Raw genomic sequence first — 18,025 nt, forward strand, 5'->3', positions numbered from 1 at the left:
AAATTTGAGTAAAATCAGCCTCTGCTTCTCCTTGTACTCTGGAGTCTGTGTAGGCAAGGGCAAAAGCTGGAGTTGGTATGTTGATGGGGTGCAAAGGTTTCAGTGATGAGCAGCACAGTGCTGCTGGACTGGCTCTTTTCATGGCCCTGCTGCAATCAGCTAAAGATGGGGACCCAAGCAGCACCAGAAGTACAGTTGTATCTGAACAGGAGTTATAACAGCATTACAATTATCTGGTCACCTTGCTCTCAAACTCTTCTGCGTCTTTCAGCTCTTGGGGATACCCATCAATCAGGAATCCTTTTGTGTCCCCTAGCCTGGAAACCATGGCTTCCCTCAGCAGCTCTAGAACAATACCCTGCACAGGAAAGAAAGGGAGTTATTTGGTTAATTAATGAAAAAGATTGATACCTTTGTTTGTTACACTGACTCTAATGCTACCCCCTTGAAAATGGCCCCGTTTGGCTAAAAGTCAATCCTGTGAACGCAGGTGTCTTTTCTTGTGTTTTTTCTTCTCTCAAGACCAGCTATGCCACACAAATCTAGTGCTGCAATCCACCCAAAGTGCCCTCTAGGTACCTGGGAATATTTCATAGTTTCAAAATGAATGTTAATACCTGTGAAATTCTGGAGCAGTGCTGCAGCATTTTCCAATCTGATTGCATTTGGCTGTGTCACTGATATAATTACACTGCATGGAAAGTGACCCCATCTGACCAAACACGCTGAAGAGCAAAGCAATCAAAATCAAGCCTGAGCACAGCTTTTAGTTTCCCCCGAGCAGCACTTCCCAGTATCTTTCATTAACAGACACATCCCACAATCCAGCTGCACTTGCTGAAGACCCACCAGGAGCTGGGGCTGCAGACCTGCCATGTAAAACTCAAGTCCAGCTGAGAACAACACCCTCTGCCTTCAGTCTCCCTTAATCCGCAGTCCAGCTAGTCTGGGATGTCAGCCAGCTCTGCAGGGAACTGCTGCAGGTACTGTGATTCAGAATAGCTGCCAGGAGGACCAGCTCTGAATCTGAAATGCAAAGCTATAAAAAGGACTGTTTCCTGTACTTATACTTACATTTTGCAATGCGTCTGTCTCACTGTATTTCATGTCTAATTTGCTGCCTATATGAGTCTGAAATGTAAAGAAATACTGGCACTGAAAGGAGAAACAAGTGCCCCAGATTTGGTAATGAGGAAACTTCTACCTCAGGTTACAGATCAGTTTTACTGGAATGGGAATCATCAGCTCCACTATCTTATTTCCACCCTTTTAGACAATCTACCTACCACTGCCTTTGTTTAACCTTAGGGCCCCAAATAAAACTGTTGCTTACACCAGGCACAGGTTCACCACATTCCATGATGTCTTTGATCAATTTACTTCTCTCTGATAATGACAATAACTCATTTTGGAGAAGGTCAGCAGTGGACAGGTGAGAAAATCCGTATTTCTTGGCTAACTGTTCACACTGGCTACCTTTGCCAGAGCCGGGCCCACCTTTGTGAGGGAAAAAATATCTAGATTAGAAGAGAATAAATGTCTGCCTAACAGCATTAGCATGTTAAGGAAAAACATGAAACACACAGCCTGTGGGGAAGGGTAGTTGACTCAGTATATGTTCATTTTGACAGTTGCAACAAATAGTAGGAAAGTAACGTTCATTGCATCACTGTGAGGGAAATATTTTGCCCCCACTTATGGGACGGAAACGTGTAGGCAAAGAGCCAGCAAAACCTGCCTCTGTCAGATGGGATGCACGCAGGTGTGCAGTAACTGTGGTGAACATAAGAGCAGAGTTTTGCATCCTTTCCCTCTGAGCTGGAAAGCTCTCAGGTGCTGGTGGCTCTGCCCAAAACTGAGCACCAGGTACTGCAGCTGCTGCCGTGGTGCTGCCTTGCTCTTCACACCTGCTCCCGGGAAATGTGGGAGCGCAGCTGCCAAGGGCACAGGGAGACCTTGCCAGTTCCTGCTCTCCTGCATCCGCAGCTGTACTCGGCTGGAAACCCCCCTGCCCAGAGCCAAACACCCACAGGGTCACAGGCACCTCAACAACAGGCCACACAGGTGAAGCCGCTCAGTGGTTTCTCCCCAGGTTGGAGGGAAGGCACCTGTACCTGGCCCTCGCCCTACCCACAGGACAGGTGGGAGACAGAGGGCAGGAGGGGAAGGGCAGTGACCCAGGGAATGCTGTGGGTGTTCTCCCGGCAGGAATGGTGCCTCAAGCCTCCTGATTCCTTGGACAGGAGAGTGGTCTCCACCCGAGAGCCCCAAAGCTCTGCCTCTGTGGGGCTGCTCTGGACACCCCTCTCCCGCCCTGGCCCATCACCTCAGTGCTTCTCCCTCCTCTCCCTGGCGGCCAAGGACACGAAAAGCCAAAGGCGTTTTCGGTCGCCTCCCGAGGTGCTGCAGCCATCCCAGCCCGGCTGGAGAGATGGACAGTCCATGGAAACTGCTGGAAGCTGCTCGTCATGGATGCCGCTGCTGTGGCCGTGACCCCAGAGCCGTGGTGGAGCTGAGGTGAGGCCCTGAGGGCTGAGGGGCCGTGATGGCACCGGGGTGTGAGGGGAGATGGGGAGGGCGGGAAAGCAAAGCCCCAATATTGGAGCTTGTGGAGAAAATCCACTGCATGTAGTAGCAATTTTACAGTCTTTGACAGATCTATTCAGGAGATCTACTGCAGCAGGAGGTAATTATACCCTAGTAGGGAGACAGTGCTCAAGCTCTTAAAGTTTTTTCAGTATGTGACTCGTGTATTTATCAACTGCTGGGACTGCAAGTATGACTACACAGCCCTGCTACGTGTAAGGAAGATGCTACAAAATACATGGTTTCCCTGTTTGCTTATTTTTCCACAAACAAAGGCAGGAATAACACGGTCACAACAGAGTGAATTTTCTTCTAACTTTTGCATTCAATTCAAGAAATAATTGCTCCGAGCACGTGATTTTCAGAGAAGTTACAGCACTGTAGCTAAGATTAAAAATGGGGTCATGAGGCAGTAGCATCAAAGGAAGGGGCTTGTCTGCTGTGATCTGCAGTCTTTTACTTCAGCTTCACAAAGACAATTATCAGCCCGTGGTGTGAGAATCACACCTGTACTACAATCTTTTGCTAGAACTATCTTTGTCACAGGCTCATCTTTTCTTGCCGACGTGGGCTGAATTCTGTGCTCCTATTGCTTTAACATGAAGAACGTTGTTGTTTTGTAAAAGCACCGGTTGAAAGAAAAAAGGGAAAAAATAGGAGTGGCTACAAAGAAACAGATGTGGAGAAATTACAGGCAAATTAACTGTAATGAGTCCATTAAGTATCTGAGTGGCAATTACTTGTATTTCTGGTCTGTTTTGGTTTTTTAGATCAGTAAGTTTGTGCGTGAATGTGCTTGTTTACACATTCTATCTCCTGGCATTGAATATGCTAGCAGTGCAGTGATTTAATCCTATTGATTTGGTCTGTATATACAGTATTAAAAAAACCACCAGCTATACAGATTATTTTATTCTGTTTCTTATATAACTGTTTCTCTCCTGATGTAGAGCCCAACCAGAAATGTCGTAGATTCTCTTCGTATACTAAATAAACTAGATGTCTTTTTAGAAATAACAATACAAGGAAAATTTTTTGTTGTTTAGTAGGTAAATATTCAGAAAAGTTGATGTGTTTCTAATACCCTTGTCTGTTAGTGTTTTAAAAGAGAACACTGTCAGAATGACACAATACATATCCATACACCATGTGTGCACCCCAAACAATAATTAAAATTGACCGTGTTTATTTTTGTAGGAGAGTTCCAACAAAGCAGAAATTAAAATGCTGAGCTCTTTAAAGAGGAAAAGACATAATTAAGTATGTTATGTGCTGAAAATGGTAATTTTTATAGCCACTGCTAATAATTTAGATTCATTTGACGAGTAACAAAGCATTCTATTGCTTAACAATTTTATGTGACCTGTTTTACCAAGTCTTGTGCTTTCTTATCAATGAATGAGGCTGCAGTTCTTGCTTGGCCTGACCTGAGGAGAGGCTGAATTCCCCAGGAAATTCAGCGTTGAGGGCTGAGCACACACTTGGCCTTTACAACAGTATTAACTTACATGTCTGAAATTAAAGTATTATTTAGTGTCCTGTCGCCCTCTGAAGTATCTCATGTGACTGAAGTAGAGCTATTTTGGTGGGAAAGAACGTGAAAGTGCATTTTCTTACTAATCAGATGCTTCCTTCTTGCTCAGGGTATATCCTTACCTGATTGCTACGTAAGCAGCTTTAACAGCAAATTAACCCTGTGGTCATTGAAGCTCACTATCAATTTGTAGTGTTACAAAAACTGTATCTGTTCTTTTAGAGGATGTCTTTATTAAATCTACACATTTTTCTAAAGAAAGAGATTAATAATTTACTTGAAGAAAGTTTATTTGGAACAAAGTTTATGTGTTTATGCCTGTGAAGCATAAACAAAAGGTAGCAAAACATTTTTTTTCGGTTAAGAAGGCTCCACTGCAACTTGTTTTGTTGTTTTTCAAATGGAAAATACTTGAGGCACTGAAAAAGGTAGTCAAGTTTTCCCAGTGGCTCAACTGTCAGGAGGAAAATACGTCCCCACTTTTGTTGTGAAGGCAAAAGATTCTTTGTGAACGCTGTCATTTTTTCTGTGTGCTGTCATCCTCTGCCTACATAGAGTTTGGAAAAAATATGTCTTGGTTCTTGGGAACTTGCTATTCAGACTAATCATGTTGTCTTCTAATTTCTATATATGACACGAAGGTAAAGGGCTAAAGCCTGGAAAACAGCCAGAGGAATTAGGAGTGTGCTGTAACCTGCAGGACGATGTAGAACTACCAGTAGTTCTTCAGTGTTAGCAGGCTTTTGTGTTGTGCTAGTATTGCTCAGTGCAGTACATCTTGCTTTAAAGCTCGTTTGTTAACTCAACAAAAAACAAAAACTGCAGATTAAGAAATTAGAAACATTGTATCAGTCGGTGCGATTGTTTTTGGAAACTGGATCCTTTGTGTCTCCCTTTGTAGTTTTTATACAAATAGGAAGCAAGAACGTGGAACCAGGGTACTGGCACAGAAATTAAATGCAGTTCTGTATATTGCTTTTCTGTAGACAAGGCTGGATTAAAAGGTCTGTGCAATCCCTCAGAGCAGCATTCCCTTCCATTCTGTTGATTCATCTGCCTGTGTGAGGGGATTTCCTGGTAAATAACTTTCTGGCAGCGCTGCTGACTTAGGTGGTTACCCTTCCCTGTTTAATCATGGACTGCAGAAAGGCTTCCCAGGGAGCACTTCAAGGGGAGAAAAGGAGTGGTCTCAGTGGGTTGGGGACATGACACTTGTCCAAGCAGCACTTCTGAATATTTAACTGCAGCCAGCCTGAGATCAGCAAAGGATCTCAGTTCTCCCTCCTGCCCCAGCCTCCCCCAGACTAAGAAGGACCAGAAGCCTGGGCATGTCACTCAAATGTACCGCTCTGACCTACAACACAACACCACAACCCAATGAATTAGTGATGACAGAGGGAGCTGGGACTGCTGCTGGGAGTGAGCAGGGACAGGAACAAGCAATATGAGCAGTTCAAGAACCAGCCTTGCTGTCAGAAATGTTAATAAGGCAAAAGTGTCATGCTGTCAGACTGAGATGTCTCTGTTTTAAATCTCACAAGTTTATCATATACCAAAATATCACGAACATTTACATAAGGTGCCAGCAGTAAGATTTACAAGAGAGTCCCACCATTCATTTTAAAATGTTTCAATTTCTAGACCTTGTTATCACAATGGGTATCATCCCTGTATCATGGAAAAGTGCTTGCAGGGGAAACCTGCAACAACGGAGCCTCAGAAGTCAGAACTGAAACCAAAATAACCCCAGTTAATCTGTCCCTACATTCAAACTATGATTTTGGAGGACTTGTTCAGTGTGGCAATTTTACCTTCAATGCTACTTGTATTATTTATACAAGTAAAAATAAGCCTTAACTTCAGAATATGGCGTTTGAAGGCTTCTCAATAGCTCCTCAACAACAAAAAAACCTCAATACCTTTTTTTGGTGGTTTTTTTTTTCTGAAAGATAATTTTAATCGGAAAACAACCTGGAGCACATGTTGGCAGAATGATGTGGGGTCCTGGGACATCACTGAGTTTTCATCCTTCTTAAAGAAAACGTGATGTTCAAGTCATGGGAAGTCAGGGAAATCAGCCTTCCTCAGCTTCTACAGTTAGTGCTGGGGCTGATGGGGGGTTTAATTATCAGTATTGCTCATCCTATGCCTTTCTGAAATACAGTTACTGTGGCACAGTTTAGGCTGCCAGGGACCTTATCTGGTTAAATGTTCTACTCAAGCAGGGGCTAAATTAATGATAAATTGAATTAGATTAGGTCATTCAAGGTCTGACATACATTGGACAAATAAAGAGTTTGGGTTTCATGATTTATTTATTTCTGGTGCGTGCACAAGAAGCTACTGTCTGCAGCTGATAATGTCTTATTTCTAAGTGTCAATGGTGAGAATATCTTCAGTGTCAGCTAAAAAGCTGATCTTCCTTACACTGAGCTTAAGCAATTACCAGCTTTAGTACATCAGCAAGAACATAACAAAGGTTCTGCAGAGGACGTTGGTTACACTGACTGAGCTTTAACCACCTCATTTACGAGTCAGTGGGGAGTTTGTTTCTGATCCAAAGGGCACAAAGATTCCCGAGACCTCCCGTTCCACTTCCAGCCTCAACCAAAGCCAAACATGGCTCTGTTTTATGAACCTCCTGGAGAGGACAGGGAAGGGCAATGACCCCAGCAACTGTTCTGTGTGACAGTTTTGTGGATGCAGCATGGAGTACTGCAGCAGTTTAGCACTGATCAGAACGTCATTCACTGCAGTTCAAATTGATGACAAAAATTTTTTGCTGTTTTTTATGTTGTGGTTTTTTGGTTTTGTAATGGCTGGCAATAATTACATAAGTTTTGAGTATTACAGCATCACCCAAATTTATTTTTACATCTCTGTGGGTTTTATTTTTATGCTCTGGAATTTTACTTTACAGGCCAAATTTACCTTAGTTTTTGCCTCTTTTATTATCCTGCTCTTATCTCCTGTATTTTCCACTTGCTGGTTCTATGTCTCTGCTTTACTCTCTGGGTAAAACGTTGACACGGTTGCTTAATTAATCCAACTTGACTGTTATTCCAATTAATTCCTACATTAGCCCTAATGTAAATCTTTGCTAATTAGATTATTTCTTTTTCTTTCCCTTTTGGACAATTTTCAAGGGTAATTAGTGGGGGAGGAAACTGCCTGTTTTTTATCTTTTGTCTTATAAACAGTATCTGTCAGCCATGGCAGATGGTGCATTTATTTTGATTAGTCTGTAAATTACCTCAAATGTACATCTTTAAATCTCACACTTTAAAACATCTTTTTAAGCATCTTATTATTTCCTCATGAATACATCTAATGGCACCTGAGACCAAGGCAGTTTTTCCCATTCAAGTATCCATGGAAGCCTGTTCCATCCCATCTTCTTTCTCTCTTTCCAGCCAAGGTATCATGGACTGAACATCCCCAGTGCTGCCCACTGCAACTTAACCACTGAGAATTTGGGGGGCTTGTTTTTCTACCTCTCCCCCCACTCCCAACAGTTTTGTTATACTCCTGTGAGGTTTCTTCAGCATTTTCTTTAATTCTTGTACAATTCACTGCTACCAGATTTCAGCTCCTAACTGACAGTCATTTATTATTAGCTTTGGAAGTGTGGCTTTTTTTTAATTAGGAAAAAGAATGCACAAATTGACTTACTTTTATGTACACTCCCCCATGTTCTGGTATCTATCCTTATGACCTTGGAAATATGTTGTTCCTGCTCTGCACTGTAAGGTAATTCTGAAAACTGCTTGATACAAAAGCAATTATTCTTTCCAAGTGATTAGTACCGAGCTTTAAGATCAAACTTGTAATTCTTCTCGTTATAATTTGTTTTAAAAGACTGCTCAAAGTTTATGCTTTACACAACTGTTGTTAGCATGGTCAGACCCAAGTTAATTACATGTTATTAAATGCTAACTCCCTTCCAAAAGACTAAACCATCATTGTAGCATAAATATTCTCCACCAAACTATTCTGCTCAACTTTAAAAGAAATCATATAATCAAAGCTAAAAACATGGGGATTTTCAAACGTAGCAGTTAAATCAGGAATCCTACTTACCAACAACAAAAATTATGTTTGATTTCCTCAGGTCTTCTGAAAAGTCTAAAATGAAAATAAAAATCCTTTAGTTGGCAAGACCTACTAATTTTTATGTCAGCTACTTACCAAACTGAATTGGGTAACACTCATGCAAGGGGATCTGATTTTACCAGATTTACCTTCTGCTACAATGCTCTGCATTCCAAAAGGAGCTATCATCCACAAGCCTAGTAATCTCCCAGTTTCATAATTCTCATTGCAGATATGATAAAGATATTTTACCTGAAAACTAGACCTTGCACATACACATCTGTTCTTCAAAAAAAGAAAAAAGGAAAAAAAGAGAGAAGCAGACACATCTCGATGTATACCAGTACAGAAGGTGATCTTGCACCATTTGAGCTGATGAAATTTTATTGTCTTGGACTTAATCACTTACAAGACACATTATTATGTGGCCTTATTACAAAATACCACTAGGCATGAAAAGTTTTGATTAATCCTTTCATTCCTCTTGGACTCTCAGCACCTCACACTTCCCAAGGAGGTTTTCATAACTGCCAGTTTCTGAAAACACCTCTGAGACTTGATGCTGATTAACAGTAGCATCTTCTAATATTTTTGGATCCACTGGCTTAAAGAGCATAGAAATGTCTTCTACAAACCTTAATTTGCATTCAAAGAGGATTCACATGATAAAATACTTTGAGAAATAAATTTCACGATAAATAACCTGAATTTACTTTGCCTCCTATGTAACTATTTAAATACCAGGGGAAATCAAAGGTTTCAAAATTAAACGGCAATTAACACCGAAAAAGGAACTCACCTCCTGTGCTCTCATAACCAGAAAAACTTGATTGATCCTCCTCCTGTTAATTAAGCAATTGATAAGTTGAGATGGATATTCTGCACAGTTTGCATTTCTTCTTCTATCTGCTTGTCTGTGTATCTTAACAACCCTCTCCAACCTCTCAGTTTTAATCTACATTGAGGCACAATTTACAATGTCACAGAAGTGCTCTCGGTGCTGTTTCAGTTGCCAGAACGTGAGCCTGGAGAACCCAGGATATCCTGAGATGATGAACTGCCCCATATGATGAGTGGAGTTCCTCAGGGTTCGGTGACAGGGACAGTGGGATCCAGAGCACCCTCAGCAAGTTTGCCAATGACCCCAGGCTGTGTTGTGCTATCGGAAGGGATACCATCCAGAGGGACCTGGACAGCCTTGAGAGGTGAGGCTGTGTGAGCATCACAAAGTTCAGGGTCAAGGACAAGGTGCTGCTCCTGTGTCAGGGCAATCCCTGCACAAATGCAGGCTGGATGGAGAATGGATCGAGTGCAGCCCTGGGGAGAAGGACTTGGGATTCTTGGTGGATGAGAAGCTCCACATGACCCAGCAACGTGCTCTTGCAGCCCAGAAAGCCAATTGTCTCCTGGACTGCACCAAAAGCATGTGACCAGCAGGCCAAGGAAGGCTCTGCCCTCAGGAAACCCCACCTGGAGTGTTGCATCCAGCTCTGGGGCTCCCAGCACAAGGGGAACACGGACCTGCTGCAGCGAGTCCTGAGGAGGCCACCAAGATGCTCAGAGGGCTGGAGCACCTCTCCCAGGAGGACAGGCTGAGAGAGCTGGGATCGTTCAGCCTGGAGAGGGCTCTGGGGAGACCTTAGAGCAGCTTTCCAGTACCTAAAAGGGGCTTGCAAGAGAGCTGGACAGGGACTTTTTCCAAGGGCATGGAGTGACAGGACAAGGGGGAATGGCTTTAAACTGAAAGAGAGCAGGTTTAGATTAGATCTTAGGAAGAAATTCTTCACTGTGAGAGTGGAGAGGCACTGGAACATGTTGCCCAAGAAGCTGTGGATGCCCCATCCCTGGAAGTGTTCAAGGCCAGGTTGGATGAGGCTTTGAGCAACCTGGTCTAGTAGCAGGTGTCCCTGCCCAAAGCAGGGGGGTTGGAACAAGATGATCTCTAAGGTCCCTTCCAACCCAGGCCATTCTATGTGTCTATAATATTGGTTTTTTGAGGAACAGCTTTCCAGCGTCCAAAGGAATGGTTCCTGCAGGATGAATTGCTTCCAAAGTAAGTGTGGTGTGATAAGCTGTTAATAGTGAGAAAGCAATACTGGAGAAAGCTCTAGAACTGAACTACAATGTAAAGATGAAATTAGTCTTTGAAAGTTGTTATAAAGGCTGCAGAACTACAGAGGGATTACACCATGGAAATGGGGAACTTGGCATGTTTTCTTTCCTGAGACTCCCATGCCACTTAGCATGATTTTGTCACATCCTGTACAGTACAATCAATGAGAAATTACAAATGCTGGCCAGCAAGAGTGTTAGAGTGGGAATTCTTTGTTGTTCTCACAAATGAGAATTACATATATTCTGGACACAGTCTGGGTTATGTGATGTCAATATACTCATACCATCAACACTTTAACCTAGTCTATAAATATCAATAATAGCACTGACAGGAGCACTCTCATACTACTTTATCTGTGCATGTTATCAGCACAGAACACGTTATGCCAGTCAGCTCAGAAGAGCACATGGTCATCAAGCCATAGTTTCTCACAGCACAGCTTCAGCCCCAGTGAGAAACGTGTGTGGCAGCATGAGCAGATGAGGGGAATGAACAGCAAGGGATCAGAATGGGTAAACTGCTGGCTACTTTAATTTGCAGGGCTCATGCACTACCCTTGCAGCTTTCTCCTTGTGTTCCCATCATCACTGAAACACAAGTGCTCTTCATTAGGCTGAAGTATTATTACATTGGCTACATAGAATATTTTCATTTTTTTGATTCGCAGTAATTCTCAGCTCATTACACTGCAGCAGGAGACCTGCCATCTTAAAAAAAACCCCACCAAAACCTGCCAACATTTTCAAATGAAAGATCAGTCTCTTTCCTACATTTCAAGTGACGGTATTAACCCTACATGGTTTTTTTGTGATGCAATAATACAATAAAATATTTGACCATGTAAAGGATATATTACATAAAAAAGGCCTCATTTTAGATTCAGCTTCTTATCATGCCTTTGAAGCTCTATGGATCAAAATAATTCTAGGCACAAAGTTTACACAAGTTTCTTTAAGAATCGAGATCACAATCACAAGTTTACAATCAAATTAAAGAAATGAAAGTGGCATTATTTCTTTCTTGTGCTGCTCTGAGTGAGGAACTTTGCTGTTTGACCTTGGCAGAGTCTGGCACCCTGTTTAATGCAGTCTTCTCATGTTTACAGACGACAGTATCTAGACCTGATTGTGTCTTTCTAAACTGTGAAGGGCTTAACCTTTATCTGCCTGAAAGCACTGATCTGCCTCGTTACCAAAATGCTTTGGAAGAGAACTGCTGGATTTAGCAAGTCATCACATCAGGAAAAGTCCCTCTAGTTGGCTAATGGTAATTACACCACATTGCCATCAGCAATACAGTGCTTTAGAGCTGTTTCCATGTGCTTGAAAGCAAGGAGAGGAAGTTCATCATCTTATGATGATGTAGCAGTGAATTGTACAAGAATAACTGCTGAAGAAAGATGGATAGTCTGTAATTTCAGATGCCTTTACAGCCAAGTTATATCTACAAATATTATCTGGAAACACATCTATTAGAAGAGCCCAGCTGATTGTGTAACTGCTTAAACAATATCAACACTACGTTAAAATCACTGCTAAATAGAGAAGTTTGCTACCTGTAAAGAATTTATCTGACATTCGTCTTTAGAGTTGGAAAATGCAGTCAGACTGTATTCTGCCTTCCTGTCATCTAGGTTGTTATTAGTAAATATCTGACTGGTAGTAGATAACAGGTTAATGAGTTTAAGTTACTGCCTGTCATTGCTAGGTTGTGAAATAATCATAGGATGGTCTGGGTTGGAAGATGATCTAGTTCCCATCCAGCTAATATCCATAATAAAAACCTCTGCCACTGGCACAGCAAATAATAAGAAAATGATACAGAATTCTTCAGATCTTTGAGTTTTGCTACTAATGAATTAGGACTCTTCAGACATATCACTTTAAAGAAATCAATAAAATAGATTTAACTTTTTATCTGATGAGGGGACGTTTTCTTCATTAGGACTTAATGGCAGCTGCTGTGAATGTTCATTACCTGATGAAATGAGAAAGCTTTCCTGTTACCCATTAATAGCCTCTGCTCCAGGCCTTGGGGGGTTTTATTTGGGTTCTTTTTGTAACATAGAAAAGAAAAAAGTTCTCCTTTATCACATCACTATTTCTTGAATGCTGCTGGAAAACAGTGGTGAAAAGTGCCTCACTCATTTTATTCAGATTTTTCACAAATATAAATAATCATGAATAAAGGAGAAGAGAGTGAGACTGACTCTAAAATACATCATGATTGTTGCCTAAAAGTATTCTCAATTTTCAAGTTTGAATTTGAGAATGTAAATATTCAAAGGAATGTGTCAGGCACAAATTATTTAAACAAATAAAAATGACATGTTTCTCTGCAGGTTTTATGTAAGGGCAGTGGACCCGGGAATGGGTTTTATAAGCCATACAGTTGCTTACCATTAAATTTGATTTATGCTTCAAATCACTTTTTAAGGCTGGTTGGTTTGGTTTTGATTTGGGGTTTTTGTATGTGTTTGTGCATTTTGGTGTTTTCTGTTTTGTTTGTTTTTTTTTTTTTAACTTTAGAGAAGAAAGACTTTTTATCAGGCCTGTCTCAATTCAATTTTCAAAAAGAAAAAGATTTTGGCACAAAGAAGGGCAAGAATAGGGTGTTGTAAAAATAAGAGCAGCACGTGGCCCTCAGATCCTGTGAGCTGCTGCTGTTCAGATAAAAACTGATTGTTGTACTCCAATTTTGCTACTCAAAGATCTTCTCTGCTTAACATTTGACCCTGGATATTCAAGGTTTACTAGAACATCTATTTATTATTAGGTAGTTTTATAACTTTCAATAAGAAACTTCTACAGTATTTATAAAGAACTTCTCTAATAAGAAGAAATTTAATTATCTGAAAAAACAGTTCACTGATCTGAGATGCACTGCTGTGAAGGAGTTCTAAAACTAGGCCACTTTTCACTCTTTATGACTGGTATTTAAGCCCAAAATGACTAACACTGACTGCACAATCATGGGATACATAAGGAGTAAAAAAACCCAACACATAGGAAACATATGGCTTTCTGAAAATACATTGGGAATTTTTTTTTAACTTCCAATGCACCCAGAGAAGCCACTCTTCTGCTTCAATACAACACAAATAAGTGATTTTAAGAGCAGTTTTGTATCCCACATAGTAAAACAGCATCCTTGTAATCACTGCAGTTTTATGGGTGAATGTAAAAATATATAGCATGTACTTTAATGGTGATTAAGAAGTATAAAAGAAAAAAGTGGTTTCTTCTGTAGTGCTTTAAAATATAGGAATTATTACTGCAGATGTTCCTAAGGAAGGGTTTGGGTAGCTGTCTTCAGGAATGCTGGGCTAACGTGAACAGAACCAGTCCACAGCCCTGAGTGAGGTGTGTAAATCTCAGGGGCAGAGAGGGCAGGATTTAAAACACACCTTTACATTTCTTTAACAACTTTTTCATGCAATATGAAAAGTTCTGCTTTGGATCCTATTTGCATCAACTGTGTGGGATGCCTGATATTCCCCAAGAATTATGCAAGTTCTCTGGGCTGTAAAGGTAGAACTCATAAATTGAGCTGTAAACTTATATTTTGTGCATGAAGGGATAAGGCCTCAGTCTGTCAGTGGAGGGGCAAGCAAGTGTGAGGAACAAAGGTACACTATTCTACTGCTAGTGCCTTGAAAAATGATGGTGAGACACTGTAAATTGTAATGCTTTTAGTACAGACACCTTCCACAAGCCACAGAGAAGGGCTTCCTGAGGTACTGCAGAAGGATTCAGTGAAGTATAAAAGCAGCACATGGTGAAGAATAATGCTGTCACTGTGGTTTCCATCCCCAGTAACTCACCTGAGCTCACCATCCCTGGAACTGCACCCTCGTGCCCTGTCCTGCCCACCAGAGCTGCAGGCAGCCCCTTTTGGTTCAAAAATCAGGAAAGAATTAGGGATGCAAAGACTTCAACTAACCCTGGCGGTTCAATCTCCCCTAATAAATGTATTATCAGCAGAAAGTGAGCTCAAATAACATCTGTCAAAGAAGGAGCAAACAACTATTTCTGGCATTTCACAGTAAAAATGCAGATTGAGTCAAGGGGCAATTTTTCTTGCATGTGGAAAATAGAGCAGTAGGCTTTCTTCCATGTGCCTTTCTTACAGGGTACAATGGTGATTCTGAACGAGACAAATAATGCCAGCTTACAAAATGATACAGAAGCACCGAGATACATTTGCTTTGAGCTTATCCAGGAAGCATTTTGTAACAGGCAAACCGTAGTACTTTGTTTCTAGAACTGATTTCTTTTTTTTTAAAGCATTTAATAGGATAGTTTCCATGGCAACTTGAACTGAACAGATTGTTCACTGACTTCAGTACATTTCTATTAAACATCTTTTCTCTGTAGTCAGGCCTGCCTCTCCAGCTCTTTCATGTCTTCAGATGCTTATTCATTATCCCTTTTTTGCAGATATCCTTAAACTAGATTGAACTCCACCTTTCAGTGGGCTTTAATAAAAACAAATGTTGAGGGAACAGAGTTTCACAACCATTTTCTGAGTGTCCTCTCATTTTCTTTTCTATCCCATGCTCCTCTTTTAATCAGGTTCTCAGTATAACCAGAATCTGTAATTCAAATTGATACCGCTGTCTATCAACAAAAGAGAAATGGACACTGCAGAAATGTTCAGCATTAAAAATCTAAATGGCTTCCGGATACTCTTGGTCATTTTACTAAAACCTGTGATGATTAATGCTGCACAGCAGATGTGAATAAAACTGCTGTTCCACCACAAGTTCCTTATATTCTCAAGTAAAGAGAAAGGACATGATTAATCCATGACATTCCAGATCTGACTCCTCGAATAACTGAATTAATGTTTATCTAATTTTGAAAGGCATCTTTAGAAGTCCTGGCGGTGGAGTCTGTGCTGATGGAGGTGTGCACTTTGCTCCTTGTTGTACTGTAATAACAACCCCGGAGCACTGGGTCTGAAGGGTTAAATAAATTACTTGGATTGAACCTTCCAAGTAGAGAAAACACAATCAAAACAAAGTGCCAACTGATAGGAAACACAGTAAACGGAGGAAAATGATCTTTGGTTTAATCCACAGAGCTTTAGTTAAATGAGGCTTACAATTTGCTGTTGCCCATCAGTTTTATGAATATTTATGTTCTGCTTCTGCATTGAAAAGGCTCTCAGGACCTTTTTTGTTATGTCTCTTGAATATTTAAGTTTCAAGCTATGCTGATCAGTAAGGTCAGAAATATTGTTGGAGTCTTGGTAGCAATGGAGTTCCTCCTGCTCCCCTAAAGCCTGGATTCCCATGTGCTTTGGATGGGAAACCACAGCGAGTTGGAAAAGGGATTGTCACTACATGGCAAAAACTTTTAATCAAGAGCTTGTTTCGTCTTGTTACAATGAGAGTAAGTCTCTTTCAGGGCTTTTTTCCTTTGCTTGATTTTGGTTCTGCTTGTGAGTTTTTCAAGTGAGCTGTCGCGTTTTCTAATTATAAAACATTCTGCACTTGCAGAAAAGATTGGGCTATACACTTCTAAATTCAATAGATTGCTTGTCACTGCTGAACAGAAAACCTTTTATTAGCTTTCAGTCTTTTTTACATTTGGGGGGGCAAAAAAAAAGACAATCTCTTCTTTGCTCGTGCTGTTGCATTTACCTAATTTCATCAGTAAATGCACTCTGACACTGCAAGGACGTGGAAATGCCTCAGTTATGAACTGGTAACTTCCTTGAAGACACAAAAATGAGTTTCCATGTTTTGCAGATGTGAGGGTGGTGAGGCCCTGGCACAGGCTGTCCAGGGAAGTTGTGGCTGCCCCATCCCTGAAGTGTTCAAGGCCAGGTTGGATCCGGGTCTGAGCGACCTGGTGTAGTGAAAAGTGTCCCTGCTTATGGCAGGGGGGTTGGAACAAAATGATCTTTATGGTCCATTCCAACCCAAACTGTCCAATAATACTGTCCAAAATACTTAGAGGGGCTAAATATACTTTTGAGGCTTTTTTACTTGAAGGTTGCCTGACATTTACATTTCCCAAATTTTAAAGTTATCAATTCCGTAAACACTCGTTCAGGAGTGTATTCACTCTACAGTCACCTGACTGTGTGTTTTAACTTTTTCTCTAATTAGTCTAAATATTCCTCAGATTAGCTAAGGTTGTCTTGAAAGGCTTCTTTTCATGAGAAAATAACTGGATGCTCTTTTCTTCTGGAACTCTTTGATAGGATTCCCTGAGGCCAATTTTTCAATACTCCCTTTTGGCCTGAATGCACTTGCAACAAGCCAAATGGTAGGTTTCTAATTAAAAATCCAATTCTTAAAAATAAAACTTGTCTGATCTCTGGAAACAAGTGGCATTATATTGACAGCCTCTCTGGCAAAGTTGAGGAATTGAATGGCAAGTACAAAGGAACACAGCGAGCTGTAAAAACCTTTATCACACTTGAGAGCATTCCAGCAGCAAAGGCCAATTCTTGTTAAACCAGACACCAGTCATGACAGCAAGTTCTGCAAACTGAGAACACTCTATAAAGCTGTTGCCCCCAAAAATGAGTTGCCCAAAATACACTCCTGAAGTCTTAACGTGGGTGAAAATATCTGAAATCTACCACTTTACTTTGCTTTTATGTTTTCCAATCGAGTACTGAGTAGTGTAATCGTTATTCCAGAAAAGGCTGTGGGCATTGCTAACACATGAAACTTTGGCTGGTTCTTCCACAAGGCATTCTCAATGAGAGGTACTCTCTGCTTTATTTATTTCTATTTTGTTAGTAGAATGTATTTCTAGGTCATTCTGAAAAGCTAGATTACTCCTTCTGTAATCCAGGATCTGAGAAAAAAAACCCAGCAAAATAGTTATTAATGATTTGGAGAAAAAAATGCTTTTTTTTTTTAAGTGGGTATTTCTCTCCTGCCTTTCAGTGCTGTAGGGACTTAGTGATTATGGGTGTTCTAGTTCTTGAAGTATTCATGCACAGCCAGTAGTAAACCAACAGCTTGCTTTTAATTCAGTTACATGAATTTAATTGAACGTTCATTTATAAAATGTACAATACAAAGCTCAAGCTTTTCCTGAGCTGTTTTAAATTCCATCTCCCCTTTCAGAAAAGCCAGATCTTTGCCTACATTAGTGTTGCTTTGCAGTGTTTCAGCAACAGGTACCAAGTGTTCCTCGAAGGCCTTTGCTGTATTTTGGAGCACTCCTACATGAGCCAATGACTACATGCATGGTTGGAACCACAGCACTCCTTCTCCTTGGCTCTGCCTCCAGTCAGACATTGTTCTGGAAGAAGTGTTGTGCATCTGAAGAACTCTGACACTCTGTTGGCTTAGTTTACCCTGGAGGTTTTCCTGGCTCATTCCAGGACTGAGGAAATGCAGTGGTATCCGTGTGTCTCCATTCCAGCTGTGCCAAGTGACACCCCCTGCCAGCTGTGGCTTTGTCCTCAGGACACGCTGTGTAACCCCCAGCTCCTCTGGTGCAGTGACTACCAAGATGTTCTCCTAAAATCCAGTCATTTTTAGCAGCTCAGCTGGGTAAGGTTGCTTAGGAACCAGCCTTCCTATCCCCCACATTCTCATGACAGATCTCCTATGCAATAACATCCCTGCATGACACATTTGTATCCAGACACGCATTCTTTTTCCACTTGAGATTCTCTGAGTAAAGGTTGTTGATGCCTCACACAATTCGTAAACAGCATGTGGT

General features: G+C 41.1%; 1 protein-coding gene across 1 annotated transcript in view; it reads right to left on the minus strand.

Annotated features, from left to right (window-relative positions):
- The window catches only part of AK5 (adenylate kinase 5), a 76,664-nt gene that overhangs the window by 14,009 nt on the left and 44,630 nt on the right, over window positions 1-18,025 (minus strand). Inside the window, exons 9-12 of the mRNA XM_032697184.1 lie at window positions 9,012-9,054; window positions 8,201-8,245; window positions 1,334-1,497; window positions 242-358 (exon numbers count right to left, since the gene is read on the minus strand). Coding sequence (XP_032553075.1) covers window positions 242-358; window positions 1,334-1,497; window positions 8,201-8,245; window positions 9,012-9,054 — 369 coding nt within the window. The remainder of the gene's footprint in view (window positions 1-241; window positions 359-1,333; window positions 1,498-8,200; window positions 8,246-9,011; window positions 9,055-18,025) is intronic.

The sequence above is a fragment of the Chiroxiphia lanceolata genome, chromosome 9 (genome assembly GCF_009829145.1).
Source record: "Chiroxiphia lanceolata isolate bChiLan1 chromosome 9, bChiLan1.pri, whole genome shotgun sequence".
In the NCBI taxonomy this organism is placed as follows: Eukaryota; Metazoa; Chordata; class Aves; order Passeriformes; family Pipridae; genus Chiroxiphia; species Chiroxiphia lanceolata.